This window comes from Urocitellus parryii, chromosome 16 (assembly GCF_045843805.1).
Source record: "Urocitellus parryii isolate mUroPar1 chromosome 16, mUroPar1.hap1, whole genome shotgun sequence".
Lineage (NCBI taxonomy): Eukaryota > Metazoa > Chordata > Mammalia > Rodentia > Sciuridae > Urocitellus > Urocitellus parryii.
The window spans coordinates 17,920,342-17,947,419 of record NC_135546.1 but is presented as its reverse complement, the minus strand read 5'-3'; the positions used below and the strand labels follow the sequence as shown (position 1 = coordinate 17,947,419).

Below are 27,078 nucleotides of genomic sequence, written 5' to 3'. Positions count from 1 at the left end.
GGACCTGAATCAAGCCGGGGACAGACCTTGGGTGCACGACAATACAAAAACCTTTATTCACTTGCACTCCGAGGTGGCCGTCGCCAGGCAGGCAGCCTCAGTGCCCAGCGCTCCGCCAGCCAGTTTTAACCCTTGGGTGGTGACACCCAGTGGGAGACGCAAGGGCTCACCCAAGAAGGGGCTCCCCATTACGGGAGGCCCCTGGAGGACAGGTGGGCACAGATGACCCCGGAATGCTACCTGTGGGCAGCACAGGGACCTGAGGAGAGGAGCGGCTCCCAAATGGCCTCAGTCCCCAGGCCAAAGTCCCCAAATTAGAGAAACACAGGAACAGAGGGAGCGCAGAGTGGCGGGACGCCTAGGTGGGACCCGCAGCCCCATCGGGGTCAACTTCAAAGGCACCATCGGAAAGGGACGCATTCTGGGGGACCTGTGTCCAGGCACTGACCAGCTGGTGTGTGCCAGGTGATGGGCGTCTGCTGCCGGGGGACACCCCCTCAGGGAAAGGGCAGTGGGCACAGTGTGGGTACACCGGCCACCTCCACTGTAAGAGCCATCTGTGTGCCACTGTCATGGTCCCTCACATCAGTCCCAGCACTCAGGAGATGGCGTTAGGCACCGTGGTCACTTAGTATGTAACAACAGCCAAACGTGGAGCTGAGAGACGGCATCTGAAAAGGTTTTTCTCTTTTTTTAACTGTGGCATCCAAATGCGCAGCTCCCCGTTGGCTGGACCCAGGTCCCAGGGTGTCCCTGGTCACCTTCCTCCCAAACTCGCTGTCTGTCTTGCTGGAACAAGGACTGGGGTCTGGCTTCACCCTGGGGCTAAGGTTGGCAAGACGGGCCCACCGTGACCGCCATCCCAAGCACTGAGAAGTGGCCTGTCACAGAAGATGGGATTTCTAGATCTTTCCTGGGCACACACAATGTTAAATAAAACGCTGGGGGTGGGACAGCCCTGGGGACAGGGCTGTCCTGGAGCAGGGCCTGACTCTGCCCTACTTCCTATACGGGTCTTTTTTTTTTTTTTTTTTCCTTTTGATGCAACGATTACAAACTGAGATCCACTGGGACCTGGGACAGGCAGCCACACACACCAGGCACCTCCCCGTCAGGACAATGTCAAAAAGTTCGGCCCAGATGGTTCCTGATGGAAATAAAAGTTTTTGATAAATGGACCCAAAGTCTCTGAAGAACGAGGCGAGGCTTCTGGGTGGACACCAAGCGGGGCCTCTGAGCCCCCGTCCCATGTCATCGGTGTCACCTGGGGAAGCGCAGCCTGGACTTGCTCCAGAGGGCGGGTCACTGCAGGTCCCTGAGGTTGATGGTGCTTCCTGGGGCCTGTGCAGCCACTGGCCTGGCAGTGCCTCCGGGGTCTGTAGGGGCCTCCTGCCAAGGCAAGGGAAGGGTGAGTGGAGAGGGACAGCAGTGCAGGGCAGGAGATCCCAGCCACCTGTCACAGCAAGGTCCAGGCCCCCAGAGAGCCAGAGGCAGTAAGGCACCCAACTCTCCTTCAAGGACAACATGCTCTCTCCCTGCTCCAAACCCAGGCTTCACAAACACACCCGGGCTCTGCCCGAGACCAGCCCCTTTTATCTTGAGAGGTTCTCACTATGTGGCTGAGGCTGGCCTCCAACTTGCAATCCTCTAGCCTGAGCCTCCCAAGCTGTTGGGATTACTGGTGCCTGCCCCTCTGCCCCACTAACCCGCTTCTTTAATATCTGAGCTCTGTGTTCCTTCTTACAAAGACCAGGTCACCTTGGGTTAGCTGTGGAACCCGCTTCCCACTTTGCCCATGGGACACGCCCTCCCAAGGTAGCAGATGTCTGTGTCAGCAGTGGCCGAACAGGACAGTGGGCCCCGCTGCACCAGCCCCCATCTAAGTCACCTCCCCTGTATAGGAAACGTCTCGACTGTGTCACCATCAGGGGGTGCGGGGAATACCTGGGGCTCATCATCAGCTCACTACCTAACTTCCTCAAGAACGGTCTAATAGGCTTCATGAACAGGAGACATTATTTGAATTATTTTTTGGAACCGGGAATTGAGCCCTGGGGCTCTTAACCCCTGAGCCCTGTCCCCTGACCTAATTTGCATTTTATTTAGAGACAGGGTCTCACTGAGTTGCTTAGGGCTTCACTAAGTTGCTGAGGCTGGCCTCCAACTTGTGATCCTCCTGCCTCAGCCTCCCCAGCCACTGGGATGACAGGCGTGGGCCACTGCACCCAGCTAGAATAGACACTTTTGGGGTTTTCTGACATGCTGCCAAGCTGTACCCTGAAGTGGCCCCTCCACCTGTCTTTATAAGCTCCTGCAAGTACTTTACTGATTGAACTCAGATTGTCGGGAACTTGACCAACTATCGTCTTCCACTGTGTCACATCCAGATCCAAGTCACCCACAGCTCCTGACCCCAGCCACCTGCCCAAGGGACTAGTGAATGGGTCCGGGTTAAACAGTGGCCGGCTTGCTTCTCCCAGGAGAAAGTAACTGGAGTTTAGTATAAAATAGTTCCCAGGTACATTAAATGTCACCTTGTCTGTAAGGAGAGTGACAAGGAGCAGCAGCTCTGGGCTTCCGGGTTGCCCTGTCACTGGCTCACCCGCAGTCTCAATGGCAGGCCCAGCTCAGCAGCTCCTGTGCGCCATGAGCCCATTCCTGCGAGTTCAAAGCTGGAGGACAGTGTTAATTAATAAGAGAATAATAATAGCCAGGCATAGGAGGCTGAGGCAGGAGGATCGCAAGTTGGAGGCCAGCCTCAGCAACGGCGAGGCCCTAAGCAACTCAGGGAGACCCTGTCTCTAAATAAAATAGAAAAAGGGCTGGGGACGGGGCTCAGGGGTTGAAGGTCCCTGGGGTCAATTCCCAGTACCCCCACCCCCCAATAATAATAATAATAAATAAGGACTCTAACCTGGAGGACGTAGACAGGCAAATCCAGGGTGAAGCAGGGGTGGAAGGCCGAGGGCTGGGGACTGAGGGCCAGAGGCAGGGCTCCTTCACCCGAGGGATCATCCTGGGGAGGCAACGGCCAGCAAGGCCTGTCAGCTGTCTGTCCGGCAGCTCCCACAGGCCCTCACTGTGAGGCCCAGGAGAGCCCGCCGTCCGCCCCAAGGAGGCCCAGGGACCCAGCGGTGACTCCTGGCCCTCACTGTCCCAGCCGGGTCCTAGCTCAAGGCGCAGCAGAGGAAGCTGGCCCTGGAATCTCCTGCCTGGTCACTCTGGTCCCGTTCAGGAAGGGGACACTGTGCCCTTGACCTGTCTTATGTGCACACCCAGCCTGTGGCCGGCCACGCTACAACACTGGCCTTCTGTCCTGCTCCACCCCCATGTCCCACTGCCTCGGGGACCTCCCGCCTGTCAGTCACCGAGCACTGATTCGCAGTGTACAGGCAACAAAACGGGGCCTATGTGCTTCGGGGACTGGCCTGGGACTATACTAGGTGACAAAAGACAGGGAAGGTCCACACCCAGGTCTCTCTGACCTCCGCACGTCCTCCCAGCTGCCCCCTCGTAGCCCACAGCAGGGCCCTCCCCATTTTAGAGGCCCGGCCTCTGCCTTTGCCACCTGATCTTTCCCTGGAGACTGAACCCAGGGGCCCTAAACCCCTGAGCCCCGTCCCCAGCCTGGTTCTGTATTTTTTAGAGACAGGGTCTCGCTCAGTTGCTGAGGGCCTTGCTAAGAGGCTGAGGCTGGCCTCCACCTGGCGATCCTCCTGCCTCAGCCTCCTGAGCAGCTGGGATGGCAGGTGTGTGCCCCGTGCCGGGCCACCTTCTTCATTTTCAACCTGGTGGCTGTGGCTGTGTCCCCCTGGACGGGTCTCTGTCCCTTCACCGGCCCTGTCTTGGGGAGTCGTCATCTCACGGGCTCTAGGTTGCTCTGCCCTCCTGCCCACAGGGAGCCCTGCTCAGGGCCTGCTCCTCAGGCCCCACCCTGGCTGCCGCCCCCAGCTCCCCTGCGGCCCTGGCCAATCCCTTGGGAGCCTAGGACCCCCACAGCGGTGGCCCTCACCCTGCAGGGGCCTGCCCAGCACTCTGGTGTCAGGAGCTCCCTGCTGCCCAGCTCGCCCTGCTGCGTCTGCCCGGTGCCTGCTCTAGTGTCACCTCCGCCCCACAGTGACACTCCTGTCAAGAAGTGCATGGGACAGGCCGGGCCACAGCCAGGGGTCACAGCCTGCTCCTCGGCCTCTTCCTCCTATCCCAGCCCTCAGACATGAGTCGGGAAGGGCAGGTGTTCTAAGGCCTGCTGAAGTCACGGCTGTGTGGGTGCACAGGGGTGGGTGTCATTTGGAAGTCCCTGCTAGGCTCCTGAGGGGTGGCTGGGCCTGTCCTGCAGGGGTTCAAGGAGGGTAGGAAAAAAAATGGGGAACACAGCCCACGCCTGTCATCCCAGCAGCTCAGGAGGCTGAGGCAGGAGGATCGCCAGGTGGAGGCCAGCCTCAGCCACTTAGCAAGGCCCTCAGCAGCTCAGGGAGACCCTGTCTCTAAATAGAATACAGAATAGGCTTGGGGACGGGGCTCAGGGGTCGAGGGCCCCTGGTTCAGTCCCCAGCCCCCTCTCCCTACAAAGGGGAAAGACAAAAGGCGTCATCTAGGGCGGGGGCTGGTGTGGCCCAAGGTCCCCTCAGCCCTGCAGGTTCAATGGCACGTGGGGGGAGGGCCGGCAGCCACAAGCACCCCAAGGCCAGCCCGGGCAGCCTCCAACACTGCCCCCCTCAGCAGGGCAGGGAGACGGCCACCCAACTGGGCACAGACCGTCAGGGCAACTGGACGCAGGGGACGCAGGGCCACAAACCTGGTGCGCCAGTCCTGACCGAGGTAAGAGCTTGCAGAGCTGCAGGGAGACGGGCTGGGGAGAGAGAAGTGGGGTTACCGGGGACTGGGATGTGAGACGGGCCTGGGCCAACGATCAGGGGCGGGCGGTGGTGGCCACAGTGGTCAGGGTGCAGACGCGGTGCCGGCCCCCCGCCCAGCCTGTCCCCAGGGGGCTCAGTGGCGCCTGGCCTACCTGCAGGACCGGAACCTGGACGCACTGGAGCCCGGCTGTCAGAGCAGACCCTGGTGGACCTCCGAGAGGCCCGGGGAGGCTCCCACGTGGACAGCTGCTTTGGCCTCCCTGGAGGCAGGGAGGCCCACATTGGCCATCTCTGAGTTTCCTCTGAGTGGATTTGGGGACTCCTGAAACGAGAGATGGGACCCAGCAGATCCAACCGGCCATCCATCGGTGGCTCTTGGCCCCACTGAGGCGGCACTGGGGACAGTCTTTCCATGGACAGTCAGTCTGCCGTGCCCGAGGGACCTGAAATCCCCAACAGGATTAGCCCCAGGTAGGCCGGCCAGGGCCAAGGACTCGGGTCACAGGCGCAGTGCCACGTGCCACTGTCTTACCCAGGCACTGGCCACCGCTTTCCTCCTCGGCCTCCGAGGCCCGTCTCCTTGAAGGGCAAAGAGTCCCAGGGCGACGATGGGCAGGGCCCTTCTGTTTGTATTTTATTTAGAGACAGGGTCTCCCTGAGTGGCTTAGGGCCTCGCTTTGGCTGAGGCTGGCCTCCACCTGGTGATCCTCCTGCCTCAGCCTCCCGAGTTGCTGAGATGCCAGGGGTGTGGTTTCTAACAACTGCTCTGCGTCTGGCTTCTCTTTTCTAATTGCTTTTTTCACTTTCAGACAGCAGAACAGGGCCGAGCCACGGCAAGATGGATACGCAGGGCCTCTTTATTAGCAGGAACTGTCACCTCAGCTCCTGGGACCTTGAGTCTCTATACTATTCCATCCGGCTTTTGGAACTGTTCAGGACCACACTTTATGCTTTAAAATCTCTTGGTCATCTCAGCATGTTTTCTTGTAAGAACAGTAAGGGACACAGTAGAACGTTTATGAGGATTTCTAGTCTAGAAGTTAAAGTTAACACTGTCATCACTACTAATGCCAAACAAAATATATTAGAAACGCCAACAGTTAGAATACCAAAAGCAAAGCTGTACTGAAATCATGAGACAGCAAGTATGGTGGCGCCCACGTGGAATCCCCATGGCTCAGGAGGCTGAGGTGGGAGGATCACAATTTAGAGGCCAGCCTCAGCTAAACTTAGTGAGGCCCTAGGTAATTTAGCGAGAACCTGACTCAAAATGGAAAAAAATTAAATAAAGAGCTGGGGATGAGGCTCAGTGGTTCAGCACCCTTGGGTTCAATCCCTGGTTTTTAAAAAAAAAAAAATCAACACATCAAGGGTGGGAAGGACTTTGCTCCCCTGTGAGTTCATGTACCTTTCTGTGTTTTAATATTGCTCCAAGGAGACCTGGTCTGCGTGTGTTGGTGTCCATTAAAATATTTTGTAAGTCAAATTCTCAGGTGGTTTAATATCATGTCATGACACCCCTGCAGATGGAGTGTCTCAATTTACTGGAAATGTCTGCCAGGAGTCTCAAGTAGCAAGCCAGCCTCCGAAGAGTAAAAAATAATCAGCCTCTGATTAATTTTTAATTCAAATAAATATACTGAACCGTATTTCAAGGCATATTAGAGAGACCACTGCAGAGTCAAGGAAGGCTTCGTGAAATTACCAAGTACCTTTTTCATTATGCCCAACATGGGGGCCACACTCTATGTCGTCTAAGCAGCAAGAGACAGAGACAGAAGTGGTGTCTTCCTGGCTAAATGTGTGGATGTCACCCAGGGGGTCAATCTACTGGAGAATCCAGACCCGCGTGCACAGAACCAGAGATCATCCCATGAATCCTGCCAGATGTCACCGTCACACTCTTCCTTGGCACTTCATGAAAGGCCACACATTGCTAAACAGGTAATGGGCAGCAGACTGGGGTCCTGATTTGGTAACAGGAAGTAAAGGCGTGAAAAATTGTCACAGGAAAGATGATGGACCATTCCAGAAATAGTCCATCATCTTTTTGGGGATACCAGGGACTGAACCCAGGGGTGCTTAACCCCTGAGCCCCGTCCCCAGCCCCTTTTTGTAGTTTATTTAGAGACAGGGTCTCGCTGAGTGGCTCAGGGCCTCACTGTTGCTGAGGCTGGCCTCCAACTCATGATCCTCCTCCCTCAGCCTCCTGCTGGGATGACAGGCGTGGGCCACCTCTCCTGGCCAGCCCACTTTAACGGGCTCCTTCAACCTGCTGGATGGGTCTGGTTAACATCCAGATGAGCTTCAAAGTGACCAGTGATTTTTTTTTTTAATTTTAAATTCCTTTGGGATCTCCCTGGGTGGCCATCTCCGTGCGCCTTCCATAAAGTGGAATCGGTCACCGCCTGGTGGTGGGCTGCCTCTGGTCTCGATGGCCACCTCTGGCTGGTACGCGAGGATCCCTGGCCATCTCCGGATCTGCTTGTCCAAGATGAGTGACACCAGGAGCCAGGAAGCTCGGGGACAGTTCTGGGGCCACTCTGCCGTGGCTTCCACTCCTCGTCATACCCTCCACTAGCTACAGGGTTGTGGGTGGGCTGGTCTCTCTAGCCTTGGGCTCCTCCTCTAGAAACTGGTGACCTCAGGACCTAAATGTCAGAAGATTGTAGTGACTAATAAAGGGGGTGATTTCTTTTTTGGGGGGAGGTACTGGGGATTGAGCCCCAGGGCTCTTCACCCCTGAGCCCCGTCCCCAGCCCTATTTTGCATTTTATTTAGACACAGGGTCTCACTGTTGCTGAGGCTGGCCTCCACCTTGCGGTCCTCCTGCCTCAGCCTCCTGAGCTGCTGGGATGACAGGTGTGGGCCACGGTGCCCGGCTAGGGGGTGACTGACACAAAGGGCTCAGAGTGACGGCCTTGGCTATTTACCATCTCCCTGGGAGGTCTCTGGTCTCTCTCCCAGAGACCTGACCACTGGGCAGAGAGGTGACTGCGTTCTCGGCAGCAAACACTCAGACCTCAGCAGAGCAGAAAGCCACCTCCCAGGCCAGGGCTAAAGAGGAGGGAGGGCTGGATGTCACCAAGGTCCAGAAGAGGGACAGGGTGTAGAAAACTACTACAAGAGACGTTGTCATCACTGTCACCAAACAGAACCCAGCAAGGCTGCGGCCACCTGCGCCTCACCTCCTGCCAATGCTCCTGCCACCCATGGGGCCTGGCGCCTGGGACCCTGGGAGGCTGGAGTCAGAAGGGGACGAGGAGGAGCTGGGCTGACCGCGTCCTGCTCTGCGGGGACCGTCCAGCCTCTCTGGACGGCTGGAGCAGAGGCGCCCTGTGGCTGAGACAGACAGGGCACAGGGCCCCGCCTGCCCTCGGGGGGTGTGCGTGGGGCCACCCAGGGCTAACGGACCCCTGGCCACCAAGACGCTTGGCCCAGACTCCATCCCTACGTGGAGCTTCCTCACACTCAGGTGGACAGCTACGCAGGGACCAGGGGACTCTTCTAGGAGGAGGAGTGACACGAGCTCAGGCCCTGCCCTCCCACCGCCCCTCCCAACGCCCTTCACGGTGGCCCTTCTGCCTTCTCGGTAGCAGCAACGGAAGAGGAGGCAGAAACCTTGTCACCACGATGCCCAGAGGTTTTCGTGTGAAAGTGAAAACAATAATTATAAAGCTCACATCGCTGCCGGGTGCAGTGGCCACGCCTAGAATCCCAGCGGTTGGGGAGGCTGAGGCAGGAGGATCGCAAGGTGGAGGCCAGCCTCAGCAACTGATCAAGGCCCTGAGCAACTCAGGGAGACCCTGTCTCTAAATAAAGTACAAAAAGGGCTGGGGACGGGGCTCAGGGGTGGAGGGCCCTTGGGTTCAATCCCTGGCACCAAAATAAATAAATAATAAATAAATGAGATCACAGATCGACTTTTAATGCTCAATTCCACCCAAATTCTCCATGGAAACGTGGGAGCTGGCAGGACACAGCTCACCCCTCTGCCAGCCACCACAGTGCTACCAAGACCCATGGTAGGAGGCACAGGCATCCTGCTGCGTCCCTCTCTCAGCAAGCAGAGGCTCAGGTCTGGGGACACACCCAGCGTGTGTGTGGAACGTGGGTTCACCCCGAACAGGAGCAGGTGCACGGCTTCATGCCCATCTGACTTGGCAATGTCCCCTCACCAGCAGCTCCGCAGAGTGGCCATGGGCTCAGGTACCTTCATACAGAGCCCTGGAAGGTTCCACTGCGAGATGCAAAGGTGCAACTGGAGGAGGCAACGTCAGTGTGACTAGTTTTATCTTTTGCTTGTGGAGACATCGAATGACCCTCCAGAAATGTCCAGCTGAGTCTGCGAGGAAGCTTCCTGTCCTGGGCTGGCCCTGGGCTTCTATTTCCATTTATTCCTTTCTTTCCCCCCTTGGGTACTGGGGATTGAACCTGGGGTGCTAACCCCTGAGCCCTGTCCCCAGACTTTATTTTATTTAGAGACAGGGTCTCATTGAGTTGCTTAGGGCCTCACAAAGTTGCTGAGGCTGGCCTCCAACTTGCGATCCTCCTCCCTCAGCCTCCCAAGCCACTGGGATGACAGGTGGGCACCCCACCCAGCCTCATCTTCTTTCTGTAGGGGACTCGCTTGTTTTCCCCCAAGGCTGGGCTGTATCTGTCCATCACATGAAGAGCCACCTTCTCCATATACGAAGATGGCCCTGGTCCTGGGTGTTTCTCACTTCCCATTTGGAGCTGCTGTGGCCTTGTGACAGTCTAGAGGACCACAGTGCCACTCCCTGGCCATTCTTGCTCACGTGGTCCTGAAGTCCTGAGTTTCCCAGTGGGACTCTGGTACAATGCCATGGAGGGCTGGCAGCTCTGTGATGGGTCCCCCACACCCCACATCGGTCAGAATCCCCGTGTTCAGTCACCCCTGGGATCTCGGCCACTCCTGTCCCATCTGTGAATCTCCAAGTGTTGCTACAGCGACCTTTAAAAGGCAGGATGTACTTTTTTGGGGAGGCAGGAGGTTACTGGGGATTGAACCCAGGGGCCCTCGACCCCTGAGCCCCCTCCCCAGCCCTATTCTGTATTTTATTTAGAGACAGGGTCTCCCTGAGTTGCTTAGGGCCTCGCTGTTGCTGAGGCTGGCCTCCACCTTGAGATCCTCCTGCCTCAGCCTCCCGAGCTGCGGGGATGACAGGCGTGGGCCACCGTGCCTGGCTGAGGCCCTTTTTCTACTTACACCCTCTGATGTTTTCTCCTCCAATTCCCAGTGGAAAGCCAGAATTGTGACAATGGCCTTCGAGGCCCGAGCAACCCCACCTCGTCCACTCCAGCGACAATGTCCCCTCCTCTACGACCAGGCCTCAGGTCCTTCCTGGACTGCTTGTTCCCTGGCCAAGGGCGCTGCCCCTCCTCCACGCCTGTAGGTATGGCCTTTCCTGTCCCCTCCTTCGCCATCGATCTTGTCACATGAACCATTAGGTTCACCTGGTCTTTGGTGACTGGCTCCTTCGACTGACCTGAGGCAGGGGTCCGAGTTATTCTCCTGGTTTCCTTCAGTGGTCAGCAGCCCCGGGAGGCCGCGCAATGCCAGGGGACAATGGCCACCCGAGGATTCCTGTGCGTGGAGCGAGGGCGTTGCTGTCACCGTGAAGCACGAGGCAGGCTGTGGGCTTGGGCTACAGACATCTTTATTATGCATTCTCACTGCCACCGCTGACCGCTGTCCATTTTTAAAATCAAACACAAGATCTGTTAGGAAAATCACCAAATGCCCACGACCCCTGACTGCAGGGCTGGCTAGCACGGCCTAACGTCCCCTTAGCCCCCGGGGGTGAGATAGGTCACCTGTGTTCCTGGGTCTCGGGTGTTTCTGACCCCATCCCATAGGCCACCAGTCTGCGGCTCCTTTTGAGGGGCATCTCATCCGGCTTGTCCTGGGAAGCATCCATCTCTCAGAGCTTGGGGACAGCTCGCGCTGCACATGCCACATACAGGGGCCAATCCTGCTGTGTGACCAGCACGGCAGTGTGTGGCTCATTCTCTAGCTTCCTGTTGACATTCTTGAACCCAGGGACCCTCAACTCCTGAGCCCTGTCCCCAGCCCTATTTGGCATTTTATTTAGAGACAGGGTCTGGCTGAGTGGCTCAGGGCCTTGCTCTTACTGAGGCCGGCCTCCACCTTGCGATCCTCCTGCCTCAGCCTCCCAAGCTGCTGAGATGACAGGCGTGTGCCACCTGGCCAGGCTCATTCTCATTTCTGAATGATGGCGACTGCTGTTTTCCTGGAAAATGATCACTTTGTGGTAAGTATTCTCAGTGACCACCATTTAGCTTACGAGAGACGTTGATTTCCGTTCCCCACTGACTGGGCCATTCTTCGGGCTTCCTTTTATCCTTGCTCAATCTGCTCAGAGTAGTGGAGGCGGGTGGCCTGGGGGTGCATCCACTAGATTTGTTTTGGCCCCAAATGAAAGTTCTTTCAAATCGGAATTTGGTGAGTCACAGAAAAGCATCAAAATCTGGATCTGACTCCTCCTAGGACGGTCCCTTATGTCCTCTTGAAATAGAGGCTGACTCCACTGAACTTTGTGACTTCACAGGAAGCCACCTGTGGCACAGGCTTGGGCCCAGCTCCTGCCACGTCCTCTTTCACGCGCAGGAACACACGCCCCGCGATGGGCAGCTCACGTTCTGAGTGCTTTATGAGGACTTTGCGTGTATTATCTCATTTAATTTCCACTGGAACCTCAGCAGGCGCTTTATCATGACCTTATAGAGAAGTCACCTGCTCAGGAGTGACTACGTGTGACCAGCTTTTGTCTTCCACGTAATTTTCACTCTGCAATTTACACGTTACGCTCAGGAAACAGTAAAGGTTTCCATGGGCCCTGGTTTGTCTGATCTGGGTTCTGCACCGCCCCAGGGACATGGGCTGTGCCTTCAGACCACACCCGGGGGAGCCTGCTTCTGGCATGTCCCACATCTGTCTCTCGCTCCTGTTCTTACTGTGACACAGAAGCCCTGGGCCTCTGTCACCAAGTTCACTGTTCCTTCCGGCACGCTCGTGGAGCCTGCTGTCCCTCCGGGTTCCTGGGCAGTGGGAAGACAGACGCCCACCTGGAGTCCCCCGTCGGCCGATGTTCCTGTTTCTAAGGGCGTGGAGCCCAGCACCGGGGTGTCCTCGACCGTCAAGGGTGACACCTGGGGCAGCCTGGGACTTCAGATCCCGTCACCCCAAAGCGCACCTTTCCGAGACCCACGTTCCCAGTCTGCCCTTCACGACACTGGCAGCAGGGACGTCCAGCCTGGGAGAAAGGCCAGGTGGGTACGTCCATCCAGGGATGGGACGCCCAGGCACACCACGATGCTAAGGGTGACCCTGACCCAACACTGACCACGGTAGAAGGAACAGAAGAAACTCACTAATGGAGCAAGTCGGTCAGCGGGAGAGGGGCTCCCCGCACTATCCCCTGACTGATGGACGCCCAAGGCTACCAGAGACACCAAGCGGAGGGACACTACAGGCAGGCCCAGCGGGCTCCCACCAGTGGGCGGTCTGAGGAGCCAGAGAGGGCTCATGGCGCAGCACCAACCCCTGCCCGGGCTCCTGGGAGGTGACCGGCGGGTCCTTGGAGGTGTCGGCCTGGTGAGAGCACCTCTGTACCCACGCGGGTGGCTGACGCTGACCGTGTGACAAACAGCGGAAGCCTCAGGTCACGCAGCACCAGATGAGCCTTTGGAGTGGCTGGACACGCAGGCCCAGCTGCCCCTGGCCGGCAGAGCGTCTGTGTGGTCATGGGTGGGAAAGCCTGCAATTGTCCCCACCAGCGCAGTATGCTTGGGACACAAGGACACTGGAGTGGGGGGGTGGGCGGTAATGTCTGTTGTCAAGTCGGGACTGTGGCAAGAGAAGTCCCTGACAGATGCACTAGGACTGAGGAACAGGCTGACAGCAGAGGAGGCTGGGCAGCGCACGACGTGGGGACACAGAGGACTGCCACCAAGGCCCCAGGTTTTCTTGTTTGAAATTATAGCAAACGGCCAGGCATGGTGGGATACACCGGTCATCCCAGTGACTGGGAGGCTGAGGCAGGAGGATCGCACGTTCGAGGCCAGCCTCCGCAACTCAGTGAGGCCCCTGAGCAGCTTAGGGAGACCCTGCCTCAAAAGAGACGATCAAAGGGGTCTGGGTGGCAGAGCCCCCGGGTGGGTGCCCAGCACCACAAAAACAAAACCCAAACGGAACACACCGAGGCGGGTCTTATAGGAAAACCAAACACGACCCACATGGCCCCGGTCCTGTGAGCGCACCTCAAGGGTGGGGACGGGGACGCTGCTTTGCACAGATGTCGCCCAGGTCTCAGTGAAGAGCTGACAGCACATCTCGGCCATCCCCAGAGTGCAGGGGGCTGCCTGATGTCACACAGGCTTCTCCCGACCCAGCAGGGCCACCAGGGCCACCCCCTGTGAAGTCTTCCCAACACTGTCGACACACAGAACCCACCGACGAGGTCCCCAGGTAACAGGAAACCCACACTCCACCAGGAACCCGCCCAGCGGCACCTCGGTGACGCCCTCAGCAGAAGCCACACCAGTTCAGGGACAGTCCCCAGGCCACCTGCTCGGGAGGAGGGAGAGGCAGAACCTGCGGCCGGGACAGTCGCATCCCCCCAAAGGAGCACTGGGCCTCGTGTGGGTTCAGAACCACGACATCAGTGACAAGTCTAGTCTGGATCCTTGCGGGACTCGACACTGAAGACCTACTGTGTGACAACGTGTGACAACGTGTGACTGCGATTCTGCCCATGTCCTTATTTCTTAAGGGTGACGTGAACGTTCATGAGCACACTCTAAGGTCACCTAAGGGACTGGCCACCATCCACCTGCCTGTCTGCAGTCTCTCCCCCTCAAGTTCACGGTCACTGACATAAGCTCTGCCTGGCGCCTGGGGGTCCCTTCTACAGACCCCCCCCCCTTCCTTGCCTGCTCTCCATGCGCTGTCCACGGCACTGCATGACCCGTGATGGTGTCCCTTCCCAAAGCCCAGTGAGCAGTGACTGTGTGACACTCGCTACACGGAACGTCCTCTTTAAGAAGCCCTTGAGCAGAAACTAGGGTTCGTTCGTTTGTTTGGGGGACCAGGGATTGAACCCAGGGGCTCGACCCCTGAACCCCGTCCCCACCCGTGTTTTGCGTTTTATTTAGAGACAGGGTCTCCCTGAGTTGTTTTAGAGCTTTGCTGTTGCTGAGGCTGGCCTCCACCTTGCCATCCTCCCGCCTCAGCCTCCCGAGCTGCTGGGCTGACAGACGGCACCAGCGCACCCAGAAGTTACTCTTACTAAGCTACGATGTGACTGTAAACAGGACGAGGGGACACTGCAGCCCAGCCCTAGGGTTGTCACCCTGCCCAGGTTGGGGACGTGAGGCTGCTTGGTGCTCTTGTGACACCTGGCCAGTCTGCAGCCGCCTGGGGAACGGACACGGTGGGGACCCCGACGTTGTAACCGGGGGGAGTACAGGGCGCGTCCACCTGCTGGGTCCCGAGGCTGCTGCTGCCCTGTCCCCTGGAGTCTGCATGCGTAAAGGCGAGGAGTTGGCCAAGGGTGTTCCGCACAGAGCGCGGTTCTGCGTGCCCTGGGCTGCGACGGGGACCCGCCCGCCCAGCGCCAGCGCCCTGGCCTCACCTGCACGGCGGGCCGCTCCTTCCTTTTTTTTCTGGGCTAGCTGCACGGCCCGGGAATCAGTTCTTGCTGAGCCCCCACTTTCCTGGGACCAAAGAAAAGGGTGTCAGTCACTCGATCTCCGCAGCGCAGGAGGGTGGGCAAGGGACCGAGGAACGCCCTGAGCCTGACTCTGGGACTCCCTAGAGCCCAGCAGTCACTTCCAATGTCCAGCTGAGGCGGAGACACAAGCCTGTCACCCGGGGAAGCCAACGTGGTGGCCTTGGAGCGGAGAACACACTGGAGATGGCTTCCAGGTGGCTCTAAGGTGGGCTGTGGACTGCCTTCCTTGTGCTTTGGTGGGCCCCAAGGGGGCACAGTGGGCCTGGGGCAGCGCTGTCCCCTCCTCACTGTGGACCCTGCTCTGTCCCAACAGAAGACGGCTGTCACCTGGGACTCTCGCGACTACAGAGGGGGAAGGCGGGCCTCTGCAGCAAAGATCATACCTGGGGCCCAGTCACCACACACCATTTGTACTCAGGGACACGAGGGAGCCCAACGTCACACAGCTAGCGAGAGAACGAACAAGGGTTAGGACCGCGTCTGGCGCTCCTCCGCCTCACCCCACCGTGGCTCTGCTGTGCAGCCACCTCCCCCTGCCCACTGTCACCAGTCGCTCTGCGACCGCTATGGCAGTGCCTCGGCCACCCAAGAGCAGGACAGCAGAGACACCAAGGGTCCTCCACGGTCCTCGTGCTCTAAGACATCAAAGTGGGCCCAGGGAGCATCTGGGGCCCTGAACCTGCTTCAGAAGAGGGGACGGGTCAAGTGGGCATTCGGAATAGCAGGAATGTCACCATGTAATTCAACCTGTGCCTTCCAGAAAAATCTGCGGTGGCTACAGTGGACGCTGAGGAAAGCAGACTCTCCCAAGAACCTTTAATTAAGTTACTTTAAGTTAGATGAAGTGGAGAGGGATATAAATAGAATCAGACTCGACCGTCCAGCCTGGCCCTGGGCCACTGTCCCCCTGGGAACCCGGCCCCACACACTGTCCCCCGCACTTCTTCTTCAATCTACTTAGGAAAAATATCTGGGCCTCTTTTAAAATTCCCACGACCTTTCACCCCACACCCCGCTGTGCCCCTGCCCATCTGTCACTACGTGAAAAGCACAAAGGCCACACATCCCAACGCGAGGAGCAGCCCCGGGTTTTTTCAAGAAACACAAACACAGGTGACAGGATCCCCGCAGTCAGAGGCCTAGGGACAGCCAGCAGCATCCCCGGATTGAGGAACCACCAAGATTTAAGGCTCAGAGAGGGCAAGGGATTTGCTCGGGGCTGCCAGGACTCGCAGTTCCAGCCTCAGGTCAAGGGGCACATTCAGTCTGTCCCCAAGGGCTGCGTCCTTCTGCAAACCACTAAGAGACGTCTGCATAGAAGGGACCGGTCCAGGACGTCCTCGCCACCCAGGTGAGGGACGGCCACGTGGCGACGGACGGTGTGCTTCATACCAGGTAGAGGCCGCCGGGGCCGGCAGCGGGCTCTGTGTCCCGGGCACTGTGCTGCTCTGGGGGGCTGCAGGACGCGGGCGGGGGTGGCACGTGGCCTGCCTGCTGTGGGGCCACAGGCGGGTCCCTCTCCACCTTGGCGGGGGCTGGCGGCTCGGGGGCGCTGGTGCAGGCCGCGGTGGTGGCGTGTGCTGCTAAGCTGCCACTGGAGGACAAAGCCCCCGGGTCCTGGCCCACGGGCAGGGCCACCAGGCAGCCCACGGGTCCCGTGGTCACCGCGTGCACGTCCTCCACGCTGAAGCTGCCTGGCGGGAGCACTGTGGCCGCTGTCCCCAGGATGAGGGGGCTCTCCAGACTTGGAGGAAGGTCACTGTGGGCCACCAGGACCAGGGGATCCATGGGCCCCAAGGAGCTGCTGTTGGCTGGCAGGGTCCCTCCCAGGGACGAGCTCACGGAGGTGACGTCGATGGTGAGGATTCCAGAACTCAGGGCCTCCTCCGACCCCGCGGCTGCGGCACCTCCGCTGGCAGGTGGCTCCGAGAAGAGGGCGGCCAGGTCCAGGCTGCTGAGCTCGCTCTGCCCGGGGCCACTCAGCTCGCTGCTGGGGGTGAGCGAACTTGGCGCCTCCAGGGGAGGGACCAGGTCTGCAAGAGGAAGGGACACCCGTCACGCAGGGCCAGGGGACGGACACCCCCGTTACGTGGGATCTCAGGAGACAGGATCTTGGTCAGGCTTAAACTGACGGCCAGAGACCCTCCTGGCCACGTCTGCTACCCTCTGGAGCTGCGGCCTGGTGATGGCCAACAAGGGTCCACTGAAGCCAGGACACAGAGAGGACACCAAGGGAAGGGGTGGCCTGGACATGTCGGGCCCTTCTCACACACACGCCTCCATCGTCAGGCTGACAAGGGTCTCTTTTTCTTTTCTTGGTACCAGGGACTGAACCCAGGGTCCCTTGACCACTGGCCCTGTCCCTGTCCCTATCTGGTCTTTTATTTAGACACAGAGTCTCCCTGAGTTGCTTAGGGCCTCACTGTTGCTGAGGCTGGCCTCCAACTTGGGATCCTCCTGCCTCAGCCTCCAGGCATGGACCCCAGTACCTGGCTTAAAAAGGATTTCCCTAGAACACACGACAGGACGTTGTACGTATGATCTCCCACAGTCCCGAAGTAACAAGACCAGGGGAAGGTTCCTGAAAACCGCCCTTTCTCCTGTACCACGGGGGCCACCTGAGTGGACCGCGAGCCTCCCCCTGGCAGAGTCTTCAGAAGTCAGTCAGGAGAGAGGCTCTGGCTCTGGGGACATTTTTGGAGTCAGGTTATGTCAGCTCATGTCTTGCCAAAGCGTGTCCCCTTCTACCACGTCACCCCCAACTCAGCGGGGGCCACCTGGAGGTCAACATGGGGAGTAAAGGTGGGGCCAGGCCTGGCTCCAGGATCCAAGCTGCAGCCCCACCCCTGAGACCTGTCCCTCTGTCTGGGACTCGGTGTCCCACCTCCCTCCCTGCCTGCCCGTCCCACTTCCAGCCCTAACCTGGGGCGCGACTGCTCCTGTCTCCTGCACCCAGCACCCAGCTCCCTGGCCCCTGTCACCTAACACTCACACAGAAATGACCCTCGTGGACCCTCTTGCCTGAGGTCTCCACTTTGGGTCCCTGCTCTCCTACGCACTCGCCTGCCCAGTGTTCGACTCAGTAACTTAAACAACCAGCAAACCCTTGGAGCCAAATAGTGACATCAACGTAGTCCAACAACCTCCGACGATGGCCGAGTGGAGGTGCCCACTACACACCGACTTTCCTCTTCCTCTGGTTCTAGGGGTGGACCTAGGGAGACTGAGCCACCGAGCCCCAGCCCAGCCCGTCTCTGTTCTACTCTGATGCACCGTGGCGCCCCACTGCTGAGGCCGGCCTCGAACCTGCAGGCCTCCTGCCTCGGCCTCCTGCCTCGGCCTCCTGAGTGGCTGGGACATGGCCTAATTCCCCATGGAGCCAGCAACCCCGTCCTGAAGACACCCCAGAGCTAGAAGGGACACCTCTTTATGCAAGGGCCTGGAAAGGCCACGGGGATGACCACCAAAGGTGGAGGTGTCTGGGGCGGGGACACACAGCCACCTGAACACAGGCTGACAGAGCCAGAGGACAGACGGACACTTACTAAGCCCGGCTGCAGGCGAATCCTGCACTAGACTCTGACAACACATGACCATGAGAGCTACGCAGACTTCGTCCTGGAGTTAAAAGTGACAGACTCAGGTGGCAAAGGGCCCCTCCGCAGCTGTTCCCAAGAGGCTCTGCCCACAGTGGGAGCTGTGTCCGGGAGGGTGCTGCCTGCCACCCAGGACAGTGGTGCTGGGGCACTGGCTAGTAACACACGGCCCAGCCTCCACGGGCCAGGAGCAGAGGCAAACTGTGGCGAGTCAGGACCTCTCCACCAGGCCCTGTCAAGGTCCCCTCCGCGTGGTGGCCCACACCTGTCATCCTAGCAGCTCAGGAGGCTGAGGCAGGAGGATCGCAAGTGGGAGGCCAGCCTCAGCCACTTTGTGAGGCCCTGAGCAACTCAGGGAGACCCTGTCTCTAAATAAAATGTAAAATAGGGCTGGGGAGGGGGCTCAGGGGTCGAGGGCCCCTGGGGTCAATCCCTGGGGTCCACGGCTTCTGACTTCACGACCTAGCCACAAGCAGCCTGGCTCTGTCCCCCGGGGTCAGGCACACATCTTGGTGGCACCCTGAGGGACAGGGAGGTGCAGACCTTGGCGCCGGCTGTGCTGCCGCACCACGTGCGCCTTCATGCTGTGCTTGGAGGTGAAGAGTCTGTTGCAGCTGGACACCGGGCAGCGGCTTTTGGGAGCACCCACGTCCTGGAGGTGCTTCTTGGAGTGAATGTAGAGACTGCTGCGAGCGGAGAACCTGGCACAGCACCCTGGAACAGAGGACGGGGAGAGTCACACCTGAAGATGACGAGGAACCAGCACACCCCTGTCAGGGCAGGGCCACGAGGCCCAGCTTTTAAGCACCGGTGCCTCGAAGGGATGCACGCGGAGTGTCCCCAGGACAGCACCACAGGAAGGAAGATCCACAACAAGCTGCTTGCCAGGCACGGTGGCCCACGCCTGTCACCCCAGCAGCTCGGGAGGCTGAGATGGGAGGATCCCAAGTTGGAGGCCAGCCTCAACCACTCAGGGAGGCCCTAAGCAACTCGGTGAGACCCCATCTCTAAATAAAATACCCGATACAGCTGGGACTGGGCTCAGGGGTTAAAGGCCCCTGGGTTCGATCCCTGGGACCAAAACAACCCGAAACAATGGAGCAAGGTGCTCAGAGGAGACCAGAGAGACCAGGAACCCCGAAGCCCTGCCCCAGCCACGTCTCTGGCCTGTGACCTGCCCGAGCTGGCCCTGCGCCCTTCCGTCCCTCCCAGGGTTGCTAAGAAGGTGGAGTCTGGTCAACTTGGTCTCACTTGACAGAGTTAAAGCTGCCTATCCCAGATCGCACAGCGACTCACGGGGCAGAGTCGGGACTTGGATTCACGCAGACTGGACTCCAGAAGTTGTATATTTTTGGGGGGTGCCAGGGGTTGAACTCGGGCCCCTCGACCCGTGAGCCCCGTCCCCAGCCCTGTTTTGCATTTGATTCAGAGACAGGGTCTCACTGAGTTGCTTAGTGACTTGCTGAGTGGCTGAGGCTGGCCTCCCACTTGCAATCCTCCTGCCTCAGCCTCCTGAGCTGCTGGGATGAGAGGCACACACCACCACATCCAGCTCAGAATTCATATTTCTCATCACTGCCTTGACCGCCTCCTGATTGACACCTGCCACCCCAGCAGCATGACAAGGACCCATGAGCCCACGCAGCCTGGCCACTCCACTTGTACTGTGTCCACCACATTCTAAGAGCTGGTCTCAGCTCTGAGCGGTCTCTGCCCTCTCTTTCCCCTTCTCCAGACTGAAAAGGCAAAGCCCAGAGAAGCAGCCCAGGCCACCCATTTGGGGACCTCCAGGCCTGCCCTGGTCTGCTGCTCCCTAGTGCCTCTGCGGCCCCAGCGTGGGCCAGCTCGGCGGGCCACACAACAGGTTTCTGTCAGGTGAACCCTGTCCCCGGCACCTTAAAGCAACCCATGGGGCTGGGGATGTGGCTCAAGTGGCAGCGCACCTTTGAGACAGGGTCTATGCTAAGTTGCAGAGGCTGGCCTTGAACTTGTGATCCTCCTGTCTCAGCCTCCTGAGTCACTGAGATCACAAGTGTGGTCACTGCGCTCGGCTTACTAACAGCCCTTTCAGAAAGTCAGCCTAGGCCAGGCACAGTGGTGCACGCCTGTCATCCCAGCAACTTGGGAGGCTGAGACAGGAGGACTGCAAGTTGGAGGCCAGCCTCAGCAACTTAGCAAGACCCCGTCTCAAAATAAAAGGCGGGGGGGGGAGTGCACTGGGGACAGGGCTCAGTGGTTAAACTCCCCTGGGTTTAATTTTTGGTACCTAAAAAAAACAACAAAAAGTGAGTTTAGGCAGGCACAGTGGTGCACACCTGTCATCCCAGCAGCTGGGGAGGCTGAGGCAGGAGGATCGTGAGTTCAAAGCCAGCCTCAGCAAAAGCAAGGCCCTGAGCAACTCAGGGAGACCCTGTCTCTAAATAAAACGCAAAATAGGGCTGGGGACGGGGCTCAGGGGTCCAGGGCCCTGGGTTCAATTCCTAGGACCAAAAAAATAAATAAACCTGAGCTGAGCTTGGCCACCTTCCAACTGCCCCAAGATAGTGAGTTACCACTCAGAGCCACCGACTGAGCGGGTGGCAGGGCTGGAGGCGAACAGACGGGAACCCTGGTCTGGGCCTCCTTCTGACGCTGCTCCCCAGACGGGCTAGGTAAACCCCAGACTGCCACCTGCACTCACCTGGCCTTCCCCTACCTGAGGCTCAGCTCACCCATGGGATCTAGTGCCCGAGGTGGCCTGGCGCTTCATTAGAGCTGGGAGTAGTGTGACACGCTACCTTCCACGGGGCACTCGAAGGGCTTGGTGCCCAGGTGGGTGATGCTGTGCCCTTTCAGGTGCTCTGCGCGGGTGAAGGACTTGCCGCAGCCTTCCACGGGGCAGGTGAACCTCCGGTCATCGTCGTGTTTCCTGCAGGGACAGGAAGAGAAGCAGCAGCTGTGAGCCCAGAGGCAATTCCCTGCTTAAATTCTGCAAAATTACATCAAACCATGAGCTCTCTTCACTTGGAAAAAACGGTCAGTACAGCTCAGAAAACCTCGGCCAGCTCTGACCACGTGTGGCTTGCTGCCTGGCTGCCCCTGAGTCCCAGACAGGACAGTCAGTGTCGCTTCTAGGAGCAGCAGAGTCCCACTGTTTAGAAATCCCTGTCACCAAGCCATAGAGACAGCAGAGATGGGCACGGGGCTCAGGCTGCAAGCTGGAGGGTCCCGTGTCCCTTCCTAAGGATCGCTCTTCCATCAAACCCCAGGGCCCAGCTGTGCAAGCCCAGGCATGACATCAGGGACAGAGACAGCAGGGTCAGCGCTGTCATGAAAATGGAATGTGACACCCGTGTGAAGGGACAAGCATCCCTGGGACACAGGCCCTACGGGTGTCAAACTTATCCTTCAGTGTCCAAAAACACAAAAAATGTCATTGTATGTATAGGATGACAATAAAGAACACTTAGGAAACCTGTCTCCAGGGGATGAGACTCTCAACAATTTTCTTCACAGTTTTCCAATTTTCAAAAATCCCTACACGCTCGCTTTTTGTTTTGGTTTCAGGGATTGAACTCAGGGACTCTCGGCCACTGAGCCCCCAGTCCCCAGCCATATTCTGTATTCTATTTAGAGACAGGGTCTCTCCCTGAGCTGCTGAGCACATTGCTGTTGCTGAGGCTGGCCTCCGACTCACGATCCTCCTGCCTCAGCCTCCTGAGCCGCTGGAATCGTACGCATGCGCTACCGGGCCCGGCTCCTACATAGTTTTTTTTTTTTAAAAAAAAAAACAGCTCATCCGCTTTCAGAGCTGCCAGCCCCCGCAGTCAGCCAGCCTACCTTTTATGCCTCAGGAGTTTGGACATACTGGTGAAGGTCCAGCCGCAACTGTCCGAGTCACATATGAATGGCCTTTCACCTTTGTCAAAGAAAACAAAAACATTGCAAAGCAGGGTCATGCATCCAAAGGCTCTCAGAGGGGACTGTCGCCCCAGCACCCGTGGGCCGCCTGCTCCTACCTGTGTGGCTTCTCAGGTGGATCTTGAGGCGGCAGGCCTTGTCGTACTGCTTGCTGCACCCGGGGAAGGAGCAGGGGAAGAGCTCCTGCTCCCTGAAGTGCGCGCGGCTGTGGGAGAAGAGGGCGCTCACGGTGATGAAGGTCTTCTCGCAGCCTGCACAGAGAAACAGCCCGCTCTGGCCCGGGACCCAGCGCACGGACGCTGCCCACAGCCTGGACGCTGGCCTCAGCCCGGGACACTACCCCCAGCGTGGATGCTGGCCTCCACTCGGGACATTGCCCACAGCCCGGATGCTGGCCACAGCCCAGGACATGGCCATGCTGAGCAGACAGGGAGATGGTGACTCAAAAGCCATTTCTAGAGTCCTGACTGTGATCGGGGACATGTGGCCTCGTGACGGCTACAGAAGGGATGGCGACGGCGGCCACTTGCTGCACTGTGACTTGGATAGGGGCAACTAACTGACCACGGGCCCTATGGTCACAGCCATCAGAGGCCAGTCTGTCGCGCTGATCTGCAGGCAAGAGTCCTGCCCTCCACGGGCTCAAGTGCCACTGCTGGTCCCCAAGAAAACCCCAGGAAAATTAAGCGCCAGTGGACGTGTCCTGCCTGCCTGCCCACAGGCTCGGCTTCCTGGGCCTCCACACTTGGGGTTCCTCTGACAGTCCCCCTTCCCCATCTCCGTGTCCCTTCCCGTTCCTCAGGTTCCTGCTCGGTTGCCTTCGTCCCCACTCCACCCTCAGTGCCTCGCGGCCTCGCCAGCCCCAGGGGCTGCCCTTGGCCATCGCTGGCCTCCCCAGCCATGTCTGACAACCAAGCCGGGCTGCTGGACGCTGGGCAGGTGCCCTGTGGAGGCACCTGTCGCCCTTCTGGAGCCGCGCAAGGTGTGGGAGCGAGGGCAGGTGGCACCGCAGCGCCCTGAGCAAGGCCGCCTGGGGACGTCTTTCTAGATTCCTATACCTGGGCAGCGGGGACCTTCCTAAGTCTCGGTGTCCCCTCCATCGCACCCTCCAGTGTGCTGGGGTGCATTCCCTCAACACTGCTACCTGGGGTCCCTGCCATCGCCCTGGCTCAGGCTACGGAAAGACTCCTGGGGCACCTGATGGGCCTGCGCTGAGTGCTCTCTGCGCCTACCAAGCCCCAGTGAGGAGCCAGCGCAACCCTGGGGTCCTTGGCCTTGACCTGCATCCCTGAACCACAGGACGAAGCTCTTGTCACAGCAGGGTCACAGCCACCGCCAGCTTCGCAGAGCTGATCCGAGGGCTGGGCTGGGGCTCAGCGGTGGAGCGCTCGCCTCGCACACGCAAGGCCCTGGGTTCGAACCTCAGCACCCCACAAAAAGAAAGGAGATGGAGGCGCTGTGTGGAGCTACGGCTAAAAATAAATATTAAAAAATAAAAAAAGATTTCCAGCCGGTGGGATAAGGGTCTCCAAAACAGGGCGCCCCAGGTCCTGGGGACAAAGTGGCACTCTAAAGATACCCGAGTCCTAACACACTTTATACCGCCTGCATTCCTAGGTCCGTGGGGTCTGTGCTCACGACTCACACGTGAGGCACTGGCTCAGGTTATGATTGAATGAATGGGATGGGAAACGTCCTGTGGCCACTACCTGGTGATCCCACAGCTGCCACGGTCACCACCCCCCACCCAGGCTCTGAACACAGGTAGACCCTGCTTCCCTCCAGCCCACTCCTTTCCCACACTCCTGTCCTCTGGACCAAGAGTGGTCTCCTGCCTACGCTGGCTCAGAGGTCACACTGTGTGGGTGTCTTAGCATTTCCAGGGGTTGTCGGTCCCCACGGTGGAGGAGAAAACCTGCAGGGGACATCACCCTAGAAACCTGCATCCTCATCTGCAAGAGGAGGAAACCTCTTATCCTTCACAAAGTGCTGAATTGCAGTGAAAAGAATGTCAAAGTCCGAAAGGCACAAGAAATGGGACTCGCCAGACACCTGCAGCAGGTGACTCCCTCGTGCAATAAAGTGCGGTCCCTGGCCTTGTTCACCTGTTCCTCCAGAACACCACGGCACCCGTCCATGTTTCTAAACAACACACCTAAACCAAATAAAGCTCTGATTGATAACGAAACCCCAAGACACGTCATCACTCTCACTAAAGGAAGCCTCCTCCCCAGACGGCCGAGATGACAGGGCGCTACCTGGCTGCAGCAATCCCGCAGCAGGGCAGGGTTAAGATTCCCAATGGAACGAGGCCCCAGGAGAGCGCACGCCTGTCATCCCAGCAGCGGGGAGGCTGGGGCAGGAGGATCGCGAGTTGGAGGCCAGCCTCGACCACTGAGCAAGATCCTGTCTCTAAAGGGCTGGGTGTGGGTCCGTGGTCAGCACCCCTGGTGCTTTTGAAAAGAAAAACCTTCCAATGCAACCCCAGCGAAGGGTCCCCCCGCCGGTCACCCCCCTCCCCCGGCGGCGGGTCCCGCGGTTACCGGGAAAGTCGCACTTGTAGGGCCGCTCGGGCTCGAAGTGGCTGCGCTGGTGCGAGCTGAGCTTGGCGTGCGTGGGGAAGCGCTCGGCGCACACCTCGCACTTGAAGAGGCTCTCCTGCTCGTGGCCGCGCATGTGCGCCTTGAGGTTGTACACGGTGGTGAACTTCTTGCCGCAGCCGCCCACGGGGCAGCCGAACGGGCGCAGCTTGTCGTGCGATTGCAGGTGTCGCTTGAGCTTGTAGGAGGTGGTGAAGGCCCAGCCGCAGCCGTCCAGCGGGCACTTGAAGGGCCGGCGCGCCTGGGGGCCGCCGTGCGTCAGCAGGTGCACCTGCAGCTGCTGCTTCTTGGCGAAGGCCAGCGCGCACTGCGGCTCGGGGCAGCGGTAGCCCGGGGGCGCGCGGCGGCCGGCGGCGGCGGGGCCCGGGGGCGCGGGCGGGCGCGGCGCGGCCGTCCCGGGCGGGCGCGGCGGCGGCGCCAGCGTGAAGACGCCGCGATCGAGACGCACGAGCAGGTCCCGGCGGTCGAGGGCGACGGCGCCGGCGAGGGCCGCGCCGGGAGCGGCGGCCGGGCCGGCGCCAGGGCCCGGCGGCTCGGGGGGCGGCCGGCGGGGCTCGCGCCCGGGCTGGGCTCGGCTTCCCGCCTTCCCGGGCCTCGGCGGCGGCGCCGCGCGCCACCTCCAGCAGCACCACGAAGGCGTCGCCGCCGTCCTCGGGGGGCGGCGGGCTGGGCCCCGGGGCCTCCTCACGCCGCGGCTCGGGCCCGCCATCTTCCGGGCCCCGCAGCAGCAGCAGGCGGCGCGGGCCCGGCCCGCGCTCAGGGGCGGCCCCGGGCCGCGGGCGTAGCCGACCGGGGCCGCCGCCGCCATGTTGGCCTCCGCGCGCGGCCGGGGCGGCGAGCAGGGCTGGGAGGTCCATCTTGGGCCCAGCAGCGGCGTCGGTGCCGCCGCCTCGCAGGAAGAGCGGTCCGCCCCTCCCGGGCATGCGCGCGACGCCGAGTGGCCGCCGCCAGAAGAGGTCGCCACCAAGGCCCGGCGCGGAGCACGGCCTGGAGTCCAGCTCCGAGCCGCGCGTGCGCCACAGGGAGCAGGGGGCGTGCCGCGCGGGGGCTGCTGGGCAGTCGTGACGTGCGCGGCGTCTTGGGGCGGGGCCGGGGGTGAGGCGGGGCGCCGAGTGGTGAGGCCTTGCGCGTGGCGCGGGGTCCGGAGTGGGGATTGCCGTGGGGCCTTGCGCGCCACGCCGATGGGCGGGGCCGTGGTGTTGTGGGCGGGGGCGCCGAGTGCCTGTTCCGTGGGGCTGTGCGAGCGACGCCGGGCGGGGCCTTGGCCGTGGAGCTGTGGGTGAGGCGCCGAGGGGCGGTGCCGTGAGGCCGTGCGCGCGGCCTCGAGGGGCGGGACCGTGGCGTTGTGGGCGGGGCCGTGGGCGGGGCTCCTTGGAGCGGAGCCGGGGCGTCCTTAGCGCCCTGGGCTCTGATCCATGGAGGGCGGAGGTTTTGGGTCTGGTTAGCGCAGGCCAAGGGATTAAATCGGACGCTTCGTCTGGAAGCGTTTACTGGGCTTTGTGACTGTGAGCTGATTCATCTTCACCCTCGCACGTACGAAGGAACAGGCACAGAGAGACTGAGTGTCTTGCCTGAGGTTCACACAGCCAGGAACCGGCAGTCTGAATGTACAGCTGTCCACCCGGCTGGACAGCTTCCTCAGGAGCGCGCTGAAGCTCATTCCAACCTCCCCACCCCCGGCCCCCAGACCTTCCTTGCACTGCCCGAGAGCCTTTCCTGGCCCGCAGGGCCTCCTGATGGGAGTCTGCTTAGGTGGACCAACTGTATAAGTCGACACAGCCTCAGGTTGCAAATTCTTAAGTTGCACATCCTCCCTGGCCACCCTGTCTCTCTCCGTCTCCTACCGCTCTTCTCTGGATTCCATCCAAATTCGCAGTGACCAGCACTGAGATCCAAACTCAAAAAGTAACGGAGTAGCTGGCCTTCAGCCTCCCTCCCCGACTGCCTCCCACCGCACCTGTTGGACACAGGGCTCCGATTCCCACCCAACTCCTGCATTCGTCACTCCCACCACTACAGAACCCCACTGCCCCGCTCCCCACTCCCTTCTTTCCAGTTTTTCCAACAGGCCCACCTAGTCCCTGCCTCCAGAGACTCGGTGGCGGTTCCTTGGATCCTCCTGGGAGGCTGTGCTAAAGTTCTGATCCAAAGTCCCAACTTTACCCAGCCCCCCCCCACTTCCTTCCTTTGACACCCCTCTATCCCTGCAGTTGTTTTCTGGGTCCCTCTCTCTGCTCCTTCACCGTCTGTATCTCCTACTCTGAAATGAAGGAAGTGGAGCCTGGTGCCGGTGGTGGCAGTTCTGTTGTAACCCCCAGCTCCGGAGGCCGTGGCAGGAGGATCACAAGTT

General features: G+C 59.8%; 1 protein-coding gene across 1 annotated transcript; it reads right to left on the bottom strand.

Moving 5' to 3' along the window:
• Positions 1–32: 32 nt before the first annotated feature.
• Positions 33–25,690, bottom strand: Zxdc (ZXD family zinc finger C). The gene is given in 11 exon segments (XM_026415086.2): positions 33–1,389; positions 2,915–3,016; positions 5,009–5,178; positions 14,534–14,615; positions 16,025–16,665; positions 18,772–18,942; positions 21,006–21,136; positions 22,048–22,126; positions 22,227–22,379; positions 24,672–25,317; positions 25,319–25,690. Coding segments are annotated over 11 exon segments (2,595 nt in total). The 5' UTR covers positions 25,652–25,690; the 3' UTR covers positions 33–1,302.
• Between the last annotated feature and the right edge of the window lie 1,388 nt (positions 25,691–27,078).